The following is a 14,092-nucleotide window of genomic DNA, read 5'->3' as shown; positions in this document are numbered from 1 at the left end:
TTAAACTCTGTTTGTTATGAAGACATAATCTCTCTATTTAATATTTCTTCCTAATTCTTCACTTCAAAATTAATACATAAAATATCTTAAGCATTCCATTCCTCCAAATTAACGGCCTGTTTGACCTACTTATTTAAAGAGGCATGCGATTAAACCGCTTCACGAAAGAAATAACTTGAGATGGCCTAGTAGTAGTATCTCAGTTGAAAAACCGAGGAATAAAATGTCCGATGCCATATTCTACAAAAAATTCTGACGAGTGGGTGAGCGTGATATCCGTTACAGTTATTGGTAATCAAAAGTCCTCAGATTAATATGATGAAAGTTCGGAAAAGAACTGATATCTCAGATGTGACCCTTTTCAGCTGATTATCGTTTAAAAAATGAGATCCATTCCCAAACAGATGATATAGCTTCAAAATAGAGCTTCAAGCTAATTTGAATTAGCTTAATGATTATATAATCTGGAATATATTTTCTTACAAATTGAATACTCAATCAATTTTTTTATGAAATATCCTTATAGGCATGTTGTGATTAAAGTAATCAAAAGAATAATCTAATCAAATCATCTTCACCATAATTTGTGTTAAACTTGAAGGCTATTAGAATCATTTCGATCTTTTCGTTGAATTAAAGTTAACCCTAATGCTCTTTTGAAAAAACTGAAAAATGCTGTTTTCATAATAAAAGGACGTATTTCCGGAGTAATATTCAGCAGCAAAAAGAAACAGAAAAGAAGATATTGTTAATTATTATATCAGTTTATTTCAATTATCTTAAAAAGTAATATTTTCTATATCTGAAAGAAAAAAAACATCTGCCATCAAGCACGTTATTATCTAAGTTCATCATCGCTGATATTTCTTAATAAAACATTTTCATTTGCTCGTACAGAATGAAGGTCATGAGTTGTGGACTCTAATCATGAAAGAACGAAGTGCGGTTGACCTTTTAATAGACTCATTATTCAGAATCACATCGCTTTAAACAATAACGAAAAAAATCTACAAAATCTAGATGTAAGGTACCTTAAAAGGTGATCTGTAAATCTTACATATTTATCTGTTAATTATTACATACAGGTTCCAAATCGAAAATTTTGTTCAGATATAAAATATTACAGTTCAACATCGATCGGATTTGAATGCAAAAAAGGAATTCGATAATTATTAGCTTCATTAACAAGAATAGGCTCAAGAATAAGTTCAACGGCAATCGGGTTTGAATGTGAAAAAAAATTTCGATAATTATTAACTTCATTAACAAGAATAAGCTTAAGAATAAGTTCAACAGCTATCGGGTTTGAATGAGAAAAAGGAATTCGATAATTATTAACTTCATTAACAAGAATAAGCTTAAGAATAAGTTCAACAGCTATCGGGTTTGAATGAGAAAAAAAAATTCGATAATTATTAACTTCATGAACAAGAATAAGCTTAAGAATAAGTTCAACAGCTATCGGGTTTGAATGTAAAAAAGGAATTCGATAATTATTAGCTTCATTAACAAAAATAAGCTCAAGAATAAGATCGACAGCGATTGGGTTTGAATGTAAAAAAGGAATTCGATAATTATTAGCTTCATTAACAAGAATAAGCTCAAGAATAAGTTCAACGGCAATCGGGTTTGAATGTGAAAAAAAATTTCGATAATTATTAACTTCATTAACAAGAATAAGCTTAAGAATAAGTTCAACAGCTATCGGGTTTGAATGTAAAAAAGGAATTCGATAATTTTTAGCATCATTAACAAGAATAAGCTCAAGAATAAGATCAACAGCGATCGGGTTTGAATGTAAAAAAGGAATTCGATAATTATTAGCTTCATTAACAAAAATAAGCTCAAGAATAAGATCGACAGCGATCGGGTTTGAATGTAAAAAAGGAATTCGATAATTATTAGCTTCATTAACAAGAATAAGCTCAAGAATAAGTTCAACGGCAATCAGGTTTGAATGTGAAAAAAAATTTCGATAATTATTAACTTCATTAACAAGAATAAGCTTAAGAATAAGTTCAACAGCTATCGGGTTTGAATGTAAAAAAGGAATTCAATAATTATTAACGTCATTAACAAGAATAAGCTTGATCATGCATATGAAGAAAAAATTCATCATAGAAGATACACAAGTAATTTTTATCAATCATAAAAAGAATTTCAAAATGTTGGGGCGTGCACTCTTTGATTTTCTCAAACTAGGTTTTATGGAAACGTGTTTTACGATCCTGGTGGAGAAATGGTGTCTACTGTAACGGTTTTATATGTTATTTTTCTCTAAATCATTTCAAGTAACCCTAAAATAGAAATTCATAGAGATAAGTGCCGAGTATTGTAATGTTCAGGTATTGGTCCATTGCTGTCATTGTAGGGCTGAGAATATGATTTATCGGAGCAGCTTTACATATACCGGATAGAATGAATAGGTTTCCCATCCCGTTTCTTATTTTCTAATGAACTTGCAAACATCGGCATCTGATGGTCAAAAATCGCATTTCTCGACCAACTTTCTATCTAAATCTTGTCCATATTGTCTGATAGAGGAGTATATAAAGTTTGTAAGCCATTTTTTTGTACCTGTATCAAATCTTATTAGAATTGCATACTTTCTTAGAATTCTATTCTCAGGTATTTGTCTTAATATACTTAAAGCGCATAAATTTGATATTTCCTTCTATTCTTAGAGGTATATACCGGATAATTATTAAAATATATATTCCGATATGTAAGAACGTAATTATCATACCGTTCACAAAAATGGTTAAAAATTTGATCCAAGACATTTTGAGGTATGGGCTCAACCATATGAAAAACCGTAGTTAAACTTTAATAATTACGGTTACATTGAAAAATTTCAAGATTTTAAATGGTATACCAACTTCTTCATATTGAATTGTGTTCTCCAAAGAAAAAAATAAATAAATAATGTTTGAACTGTACTTGGAGCACGAAAATCGCCAGTGCTAGATAGATTAAGAAAAAAAAGAGAAAATAGCCAATATCAGCAGAGAAGCGACAGAAAGCAAAACATTTTATTGTGTTTCACAAATTCTTTACTTGACCTGTTTCAATCATGATGAGACTTTATATGCAGCAAATGGTGCCGAAAATCAAACCGAGTACCATGCCGAGAGGAATCTGTTGAACTTCACGCTTCTGGTAGGCACACCATAGTTGTTTTCCCTTTTCTTATTAGTCTGTCTAGGTACTTAACATTGGTGATTTTCGTTCTAGAGGTACCTTTCCAATGCAATTTATTGTTTCTTGCTATGGAGAACCCATTCCAATAAGAAAAAGTTGGTGTTGCCATTTGAAAAATTTGAAATGGTGTCGCTGTATCCATAGTGTGATAGAGTTTAATTCTTGTTTTTCATAAGATTCTTGAGCACGTATCTCAAAATACCTTGAACTAAAAAAAAAATTTCGTTCTAGTGATAGTTAAAGTCTCGTATGTCGGGATCGTTCTTTTTTTTTCATAAGCTCTCTGTACTTTGTTTAATATTCTTCGATCTTTCATTGTTTATTTGAATTCTTAGGGGCTAAATTTACATATTTTATGGTTTATAATTAAATATTATTATGGCTTAGTTATATTTAGACTTCACAAAGTTAATATTTCATTATTCTGACTTTTATTTGAGGCAGAAAACATGATTCTATTAAATCTTCAGAACGAAAAAAAAAATTTGAAATATAGTACACACCCGAGTATCCGATTCGCGACTATCCATCTTCCGTACTATCCGTCCTAGTTTTCTTTATCGTAATTAACTGGGAAAGGAAAGGCATGCATTGAAAGTGGGCATCTGCTGTGATCCACTTACGTGTTGTGTGCAAAATACAAGTTGTGATGGGAAAAGAGCAGTGTTCTGTCGTTGTTCACTGTTTCGTTGTTAAGCTGTTTCACTATTTAAGCAACTGACCTTAAATGTTGCCGCTGCACAGTTCTTACAGGATTCATAAACTGTTCTTTGGATATGCTTAATGTTTTTTTAAGCATACCACAGTGAAGTATACAGAATTTACGTTAAAATGTGAACAATTTATATCCTTTTACTTACTTTTTTCTAATAAATTCTTGCAGTGCAGTATGTAAATATATATATATAAACTACTAGTACAAAGCCCTCTATTTTAACTCGCTATATTATCTGTAACGGCTTATATTATTCACCGGGCAGCGAAGGCGTTCACATTCTACGTGGTTTGAGATAAGTGGAGGGTTTAATACTCAATAAGAAGTGTGAAAATACGCATTATAACAGTGAGTTTTGGTATAAAACTTTGCCTTCTGGTAATGTTGGGCAAAGAAATGAGTTCCCAGAAGTCCAACTTATCCGCTTTTTTGTTATCCGCCCTGTCCTTCCGTCACGTTAGGCCGGATACTCGGGAATGTATTGTATATAAATATTTGCATTTAAAACAAATATCACTCCCAGCATTTATATATATATATATCATACATAATTTAGTACATTTTTATATATATATATCACACCAGATATAATTGTTTCCCATTGGAATATTAGTTCCCATTGGGTACTAGTTTAGATACATTTATATATATATATAATACATTTACTCAAAAAGCAACTTGATAAAATGTGTATTAAATTCCAGGTCATTCAAAGAAGAGGAAATTTCACGCCACTTGAAAATTTCTATCGAAACTGGAATGACTACAAGCAAGGATTCGGAAGCATCGAACGAGATTTCTGGTTAGGTGCGTATGATTTGAGTGCTTCCAAAAATATCATAGGTGCCTTTCTTAGCCACATCTTATAATTTTTATATCTGATAGGAAACGAGAACATTCACGTCCTGAGCACCCAAGTGCCCGTGGAAATTCGCTTTGAACTTGAAGATGTCAGAGGAGAAAGACGTTTCGCGAAGTACAAAAGTTTCCACATCGATGATGAAAGCCAGAACTATACTTTGCACATTAGCGGTTACAGTGGAGATGCAGGTAAACAGTGTGCCATTTTTTTTTTCCTTTTAATTTTCTCATATACGTAACGTAGAGAAAGTATAATAATCGTCAACAAATTCGAATTCGAAACGTTTATGAGGGCCGCAGTGGCCTGGTGGTAAGGTCTCGGCTCGTGAGCCATAGGGTTTCAGGTTCGAGACCCGATTCTACCGAAGAACCGACATGCAAGCGGGTCTGGTGCACGCTCAATCCCTACGGGCCAAACGTCATCCCGCTGGTGTGGAGAGGGGGATACCAGCTCAGGTGTAGTCCTCGTCATCTGACCGCGGCTCAAAATGTCGAAGTCCGTCCCAAAATAGCCCAAGTGTTGCTTAAAACGGGACGTTAATATAGCTAAACTAAATCGAGACTTTTATGAACCTCCACGTTTCATACCTCCCGAAGTTCGAAAAAGACGATTTACTAAAGTGTTTGTTCTCTGTCTGCTGTGACAAAGATAACTCAAAAGCTAGATGGCTGAAATTCGGTATACGATTTTTACACAAAATTTGCAGATTTCTATCAAGTTTTGAAAACATGTTATCTGTTCAGAAGAAGTCCGTCTGTCCCAGTACAGCTACAAAACGAAGAGAGTTCGATAGATAGGATTCGGTGCAAAGATTTTAGATCTATAGTGTAGGCAACTTTCAAATTTTGAACCAGATCCAACGACTGGTAGATTATCTGCTTGTCTGTACTTTAAGAAACATGTAAATGCGATAATTCAAAAACGCAGAGATTTAAAAATATCAAATCTGTACAGGATTTTGTCTCAAATTTTTGTTTCAATCGATTGAGATAAATGTGTTTAAAAAACAAATTCGACTTTCGGTTAATATTAACCACATGCCTGGAATTAATTGTCAAATAATTCTCCAAGGATCATACGACAGATTCAGTAAAAATGCTAAATTCCCTCCAAAAGTTAATGTTTCGTTTTTATTATACGCCGATGCTATGCAAGGTTTTCTCTGGAATAACATCTTTATTACAGTACATGCGAGAAAATTTCGATGAGACCTCTCCCACAGGTTTAGTATGACTTTTTAGTTTCGCAATAAAAAAAAATCATAAATGCTGTTTGATTGTTACCTTCGGCGTAAAAAATGCTGGTGTAAAGCAGAGACCGAAATTAAGATGGAAGCAACCTACAAGGCTTAAGAAGCAATGGGAAAGGATAAAAAGTTAATACATTTCACAAATTTTTCACTTGTACTCAAAATGTCATCGTGAACGGTGGTATACCTGATAAAACGACCAGGGCGTTTTATAATCACATTGTATTTCACTACAAAGAAACCCCAATAGCTGTCGCTCTTTGGATTTGCAATACTATGCTTTATTGTAAAAATGATTAGTTGCTATATATCTGTTTTACCTTTAAAATTTCTATCATGATTTTAGAAACATATTGTAATAAAAACCAGGCGGAGTAGTCTCCCAAAACTTTCTCGCATATTCTCTCATAATGATGTTATACTAGAGAATGTCGTGCATGGCATTGGCGTGTAATAATTAATATTAACCTTTGGCGTGAATTTATCTTTTTCACTCCTTAATCCCTGGTATGCATTAATAGTATCCGAAAATCGAATTTGTGCTTTAGGTGCGATTTTACCAACCGATTGAAACAAGAATTGATCACAAAAATTACTCTTGTAGTCATAAATTTCCTAAATTAAATCTGATATATTTAGTTATTTCGTTCTTGAATTATAACTTTTAAGTGTTTTTGGAAGTAGAAACTAACTGACAGCCAAACCATTGTTGGATTTACCACAGAAATTGGTAAATATCTACACAATAGATGTTAAATCTGTGTACCGAATTTTATTTATCTGGATCTTTTCGTTTTGTAATTACCGTTTTAACATATTTTAACAACTGGACAGACAGACTTTCTTGAATGGATTTTTGAACAAAATTTGAAAGAAATCTATAAATTTGAAATAAAGACTGTATACCAAATTTCATCAGTCAAACACAGACGAAACAGATAGATAGATGGGTATTTTCTAAAACTCGAACCAGTGAGTGAAACAGAATCGAACATGGAGACTTGTCAAAATCTCGAGTTCGAATCGATGACTATACTTTCTGTTTACTACTTATGCGAGAAAATAAAAAACTCATGAATAAAATGGAATAAATAATTGTTTTAAATATATTATCTCAATAATATTCTTTAAAAATTTTACGAATAGAACAATGATGGTTTCACTTTCATTCACATTTTTACTTCAAAAATTCCATTCCTTCTCGAAATCCTACATGTGGATTGCTGAACGTAATTTACAGACCTCTATACAGTCCAATTTCGTCTAATTTTGATAATAGAAACTTGTAGCTAATATGGATGGAAACTGGATAACGAAATAAAGTAAATTGCACTCTAAATTCGTATTTTCTTTCCTCAGGTGATGGCATGAAATACCACGATGGCCAAGAGTTCTCTGCCAAAGATAGAGGAAACTACAGAGCTGCCGTTGCTCTAAAGGGATCCTGGTGGATTTTCGAATGGGCGTACGTCCATCTAAATGGATTTTATGATCCAGGTATGGACGACTTCCAGGCTATCCACTGGTACAAATGGTTGGAAAATGAAGGACTCGCCTTCTGTGAAATGAAGATCAGAAAACGTTCGGAGGAGTAAATAAAAGAACATGACTGTAATCAATATTAAAGTGTTTGGTTTCGCCTTCGAGATTAGGAAGTTTCTTGTCTTTGTTATTGTTTTCCATTTTGGAAACCTTTTGCATATAACTGCAATTTATCGTTTCAAATTGAGCTTTTTTACTTCTTTGCATAGAGAGAGTATTATAAACGTCAAAAAATTCGAACTCGAGATTCTGACGAGTCTCCGCATTTTAGATCTTCCGAAAGTTTCAAAGACAAATTGTTGGAAATTGTCTGTCTCTCTCTGATAAAGGTAATTTAAAAACACTTTGAACTAGACAGATGAAGTTTAGTATACAGTTTATATACCAAATTTGTAGATTTCTATCAAATTTTGATCAAAATCTGTTCAGAAGAAATTTATCTGTCCGGCTGTCCGTATATACGTTAACATGATAACTACAAATAAAATAAATAAATAAAATTCGGTACACAGATTTAATAAATGTAGTGTAAATACTTATGAAATTTTCAATTAAATTCATCAAGGGGTTGACTGTCTGTCGGTTTGTACTTTCGGAAACATATAAATGTGATAACTCAAAAGTACAATGACTTTAATAAGCCAAATTTGGTACGGGAGTTTGTTACTATAATTGTAATTCTATGTTAAACTTTTGTTTCACTCGGTTGATAAAAACACGCCTATAACACAAAATCGAGTCTTCGATACCATTAACTGCATGCCAGGGATTAATCGCCAAAAAACTCGCCAAGGATGAGACGCTAGTTTCATTATATTCACGCCCAAGGTTCTTTTATACGTCAATGATATGCAATGCGTTCTCTGAGATTACATCTGTATTAGCCCGTATGGGAGAAAGTTTTGTGTAGACTATTCAGCTGGTTACTCTTGAGTCAATGGCAAAAAAAGTGAAAATTATTAGATTTGTCAAAAAAATTAACGCGAAATTATCCATGATTAAAAATGATCTAATCTTTTTTAAAAAAAACATTACAGTAATAATGTTATTGCAGCACTAATGTTTAAATATAATAATAAAATTTTTTTTTTTTACAGTAGGAAGCTTACACATATAATCATGACTTAACAAACGAAATATTTGCACTTATAGAATGATTGTCTTCTTTTTAACAAAAACATCGAATATCTGTTTTTTTTTATTTGTATGGGGTTAAAATCCCTCTTCTTTTAAAGAAAATTAAAGCTTTAAGCTTTTAATTATATTTTTAAATTAATAATCGTGGATCTTAAACTGACAATCACTTTATGAATAAAATATACAGTATCTTCCTAAACTCTCTGAATTATATCGGTGTCTTATGGATGTATTTTTTAAGGAATTTTTTAACACCCTTTATTGCCGAATCTCGCCTTTTGAAATCCAGTTGATGATAAACACTGAATAATGTTAATAAAGAATTTAGCCAGTGTTCATTTAAGAATGCCATTATTATAAAGGGGGGAAAACGAACGATTGGGCTTTTGTGTTAAGCTGAAATATTCTCATATGGTAGCTGGTGATGTCTATGGCGCCAGAGCTTACACCAAATAAATCGCGCCTTTCTAAATCTATTATGTGGTTTAGTGTGGTATTAATTATCTATGATCTAACATCTAAAATCTACTTTCTAACTCTCAAGAATCAAAGATATCATTAAACACAGAATGATATTTATTGACGATCACGGAAATCTACACGAACACAAAGATATTCACCATTATATCTCTAATTAGATATCACAAATATGAATAGCTAATAATAAAAGAAACTGCGTTCTAAACTAAACAAAGTTCTAGAAAACTAAAACAAAGTTCTAGAAAAACTGCGATGCGCCGGTTTCCATGGCAACCACAACTTGAATGGGGAAAAGGCAATGGAAGTAGATGGAACAGAAGAAATGCGATGGAAGATGGAATAGCAGAGATAGAATTTTTTTTTAAAGTAACAAAATTTTTCTGCTTGGGGTTTGTCACAAATGCTCTTTAATTTTATAAATTTGTTGTTTTTAGGGCAAATTTTGGTGATTATTGAACGAATTAAAAAAGATGGTTACCCGGTAAAGTAAAAGGAATTGTTCCTTTCCTTCATCAAAGTAAACCTGATTTGACTGTTTACTTGATTCCATACTTGACTATTTTCCTCTGATTTCCATAATACATTTTCAAGATAATTTCTGCGGAGGTAGGTGTGATGGTTATTAAAAACATTTGAACCGGATGTCAAAGTCATAGAATTTGTCAATGACTTCCTTTGAAGCAATGATGAAAAAAAATTTCAACATAAAGTAGAATAATGTTTAAAATTTCGTCTATGTACACTAAGTACTTGTAAATTAAACGCATGCCATTGGTGAACTTTTGGCGTAATTGCATGCCATTGGCGAACTTTTGGCTTAATTCATGCCAATGGCGAACTTTTGGTTTAATTCATGCCATTGTCGAACTTTTGATATAACCATATATCACTAGCGAACATAGTCAAAAGACAAACATGACTTGTTTGACTTTAATTAATGCTGGCATACTATAACTCTACAATCACTGCATATTAGAGTGACTTTTAAGATAAAAATGACTTTTTTGCCTTTACTATTAGGATTTGCTTTTTCAAGCAAAATGAGACCATGATTATAATGGCATGTGCTAGTGGAAGAGAGCAATCATGTTAAATGTACTCTCAATTTGAAGATTTGAAGATTTGAAAGCTCAGTTCTAGAAACACATTCTTCATCTAAGCAATAGCATGGCTGAACATGGCATGTACCATCAATGTTTTTATTATTCAAGAATATTTCTACCAACATCATGATTCATCAATGTTCTTTTCATTCTGATAATCTTGGAGAAAAGCGTCGTCTTACTCTACCAAACCTTGGACTTAAGAAGTAACAAATCAAAGAATATCAATAATAGCAAATGAAAAGCTTCCAAAAGATCTTTTGGATAAAATCCGGGACATTTTACTAGACATCAATTTTTTCTTCGTCAAAATAATCTGCCACCAATTTTCACACCGAACGAAGAGAGGGAATATCAAAATTAAATGCAAAATGTTTAAACTCAGAATGATAGGAAACAAATTTTACATCAATTGGTTTAGTGGTAGAAGTTTAAGGGAGAGATGACTTCAAAACAGTATGCTGTTTTAAACAGAGAATTTAGTAAAATGCATGCTAATTAATTTATTTTGTAATCTTTTGGTGTAGCCTTTGCTGTCTCTTTATTGCATCTGTGGGAAAAAAAGGAATGACGTTTAGTGACCTTCAAACTAAAGTATGTTCAATTACCATGAATTCAGTTCTACCAATACCAAACTCTAGAAGGCTTCACACTTTCCTGTATGAATACAACTCTTTGGGTAATATGCTGTGGACCCTTTCTTTAAAGTTGAAAAATGTGCTTTATATTTTAAATTCAATAGTTTTTTTTAATGTCATATTCGCCTAGCCGAAATCGAGTTAATCAATTGTATATACCTTGTGGTTTTGTTATCAAACATGAGTGAAACAGATACTCGTAAAACTTATCTACGCTTATAAATAATATAATCAGCTCAAACATCTGACTGTTTGAATAACAAAATGTTCTGCGCTTTCGACCTTGGAAGATTTATGAAATGGACTCATGGGTCAATTCTCGAAAGATGCAAGTCTCCCTCTCATCGAGTTCATGTTCTGTATCATAACAATCACATATCACTCAAGATAAAAATGATCGCGTTTGCGTTTTATGAGCTAGATTTCTTTTATCAACACATGCTTTGAATTCTTAGTTTCCAATCACTTTCGATTCTATTCAAACATACTATTATATTTAGAAAAAAAATTAACTAACTGATGAGCAGTATTTCTAACAATTTGTAGGATTTTTTTAATGTAAAAGCATTATCTTTTCTTTTTAATATGATTGGCATTATTGCTTCTAAATTAATACTTAAGATGATTTTTAGTACGAAAGCCTATTTCTTAAACTCTAAACGAATTTTAATATGAAAGCCTTATTCTTCTAATGCTCTACATGATTTTAATGCGGTTGAGTGGCAGTCTTTCTAATAATCTGCATGATCCTTCATATGGAACTATTATCCCTTCTAATTATATGATTTTAAATATGGAATCATGTTGTTGTTTCTTATGGCACTTGCCATGGACAAGCCCGCTGTTACGAAGACAGCGATTTAAGCCGGTGGGTGAGGTGCTCTTGTTTTATGGTAATGCCAACTAGAGCCAAGAGGGCGACTTTCAAACTCACGCATCATTCACCCGCTTGCAAAACCTTTTTTTACAGCAGGGCACATTCACACATCTCACAAATAGAACAACGGAAGAACAACCATGCCCAAACCGGGACTCAAACCCAGGACGCCCAGATCACGGGGAAGATGCGTTACCCCTATGCCAGGACGCCGGCATATCGAAGCATAAAATTAGGGATGACGAATATTTTCAGAGCGGTTATTACGTAACCAATATCAAAAAGTCACAAATACAAGTGATCAATACTTTTCAAAGAGGGGTGTGATTCAAATCCTTCATACGATCTTACTGATGATATTTCGATTACAAGTTTTGGATCACGATAGAAACTAACAATCGATATGATATCACTGAAATTTGCCGGAGCGGTGACGATACGATCTGTCCAATGGAAGCTCTCGAAAGAAATCTGTGATTGGATTGAAAAGTGAGCAGACCGGTTATTGGAATTATCGTATCGTATCATTGAATTGCATATCACTGAAATTTATCGGAGCGGTGATTTCACCGGAAAGTGCAAGGCTTCACTGGAAAGTGCGAAGTCACCACTCCACTTTACGGGAGTGACCGATATTCGTATTTGATGATGCACTATTCCATACAGATCATTTTTTATTGCTCGTGACATGATTGACTTTGATTACATGTACTCTATTTACTGCTGGCGCCATCTATTTTTAGAATATAGGACTAAAGTAAACATTTTAAAGAAATGACATATATTTTTAACTCATCTTTTCCAGAAAATGGTTCACTCTAATAAATAAATTAAATAAATAGTTTTGAGAAAAAAAATAAAATTTAAGAAGTAAGCTGAAACAGATAAATTAATTCAATCACACGTTAATTAAATTAGTAAATTAAGTATTAATTACAATTAATAAATTTTATATTTAATATTACGTAACAATTTTTAATTAATAATATGATTGAAATAACAGATATATGGAACGCATATTTAAAAATAACAATAGCAATATTATTTGTTATTCAAAAAATCGTGGATTATGCATCTCTACATAAAATAAGGAAATCTAATAAAAAAAAGGAAAACGCTCATCTGTTCTTTGTTAATGTTTAAGGTAAGCTGACATCTCGGTGGGGCCTAAGTTGCCCCAAATTCTCAAGGTTAACAAATTTTCCAGTTTTTAAAATAATTAATTAATAATCGTTGGCATAATTCAATGGAAAAACAAATTCAATTGGCAAGATTTTGCTTACAAAAACATTTAATAATTTGCAACTGAATGTTTAAATAATTTCTATATATAAATCAATAGGAGAAGGTAGATTTCTATTGAAAAGAAATATAAGAAAAAAGAAATTTTCATATCGCCTTTTACATTTATATCTTTAATTTCACAAAATATTGATTAATAAAAATAATAGATGATATTTGAACTAATAAAACTTTATAATTAGGTAACACTGGCTTAGATTAAAAAACAGTTGAATTTTTTGAATAGGTAATCATTTTCTTAGAAAAAAATTGAAAATCATGACAGAATATTTTTTTAACTACTAGGGTGTTCCAAATGAAAAGTGGATCTTTGGGATTGGGCCATAGTGACTGCAGTCACAGCAGCATCACCGAACAGGGATATAAAGGGTGGTATAAGGTATGCACTACATACGGCGTTCAACAGTGAAAGCTGTTCGTGGTAGAGGAAACTGATTGAGAGTAAAGTAGTAGATTGAGAGTAACTATACATGGGTTCGTCCAGATCGGAACAACACGCGGTTTTACGGTTTCTGATTGTCGTGGAACACTCTTGATTGATTCCCTGCACCAAAATAGCACTATCAATTCAACACAATTCTGCAATACTCTGACGAAACAACGAAAGCAAGAAAAGCAAACGGCCATACCTTCTCACTGAACAAGTGATTCCACTCCATGACAACTCCCGCCCACAGGTTTCACATTAAACCCAAGCAACCTTAAAAAATTCCGTTGGGAACAACCACCGTACAGTCCGGATTTGTCACCCTGCGACTCCCACATCTTTGGGCCACTTAGGAGAGCATTACAGAGGTCACATTTGCCTTCAGACGGCGAAGTGAAAGGGGTTGTACAGGAGGACTTCCTCAAGAATCAATTACCATCTTTGTACAGCAAAGGCACAAACCTGCTACCTAAACGATAAGACCTGTGTTACGACGCCCTTTGGTAATTTCTTTTTATTTCCAACAAAGATATTCTTTTTATTCAACTTATCCAGTTTT

The 14,092-nt window shown here is 32.8% G+C and overlaps 1 protein-coding gene across 3 annotated transcripts in view; it reads left to right on the top strand.

Annotated features, from left to right (window-relative positions):
- Window positions 1–7,675, top strand: part of LOC129972984 (techylectin-5B-like) — a 28,873-nt gene extending 21,198 nt beyond the window's left edge. For all 3 annotated transcript variants that reach the window (XM_056087318.1, XM_056087317.1, XM_056087319.1), the window contains exons 4-6: window positions 4,621–4,723; window positions 4,802–4,966; window positions 7,387–7,675. In XM_056087318.1, coding sequence (XP_055943293.1) covers window positions 4,621–4,723; window positions 4,802–4,966; window positions 7,387–7,622 — 504 coding nt within the window. In that variant the 3' untranslated portion in view covers window positions 7,623–7,675. The remainder of the gene's footprint in view (window positions 1–4,620; window positions 4,724–4,801; window positions 4,967–7,386) is intronic.
- The last annotated feature ends 6,417 nt before the right edge of the window (window positions 7,676–14,092 follow it).

This window comes from Argiope bruennichi, chromosome 6, assembly GCF_947563725.1.
Source record: "Argiope bruennichi chromosome 6, qqArgBrue1.1, whole genome shotgun sequence".
In the NCBI taxonomy this organism is placed as follows: domain Eukaryota; kingdom Metazoa; phylum Arthropoda; class Arachnida; order Araneae; family Araneidae; genus Argiope; species Argiope bruennichi.
Note: the sequence above shows the minus strand (reverse complement) of the source record. Positions and strands in the feature narration are given on the sequence as shown.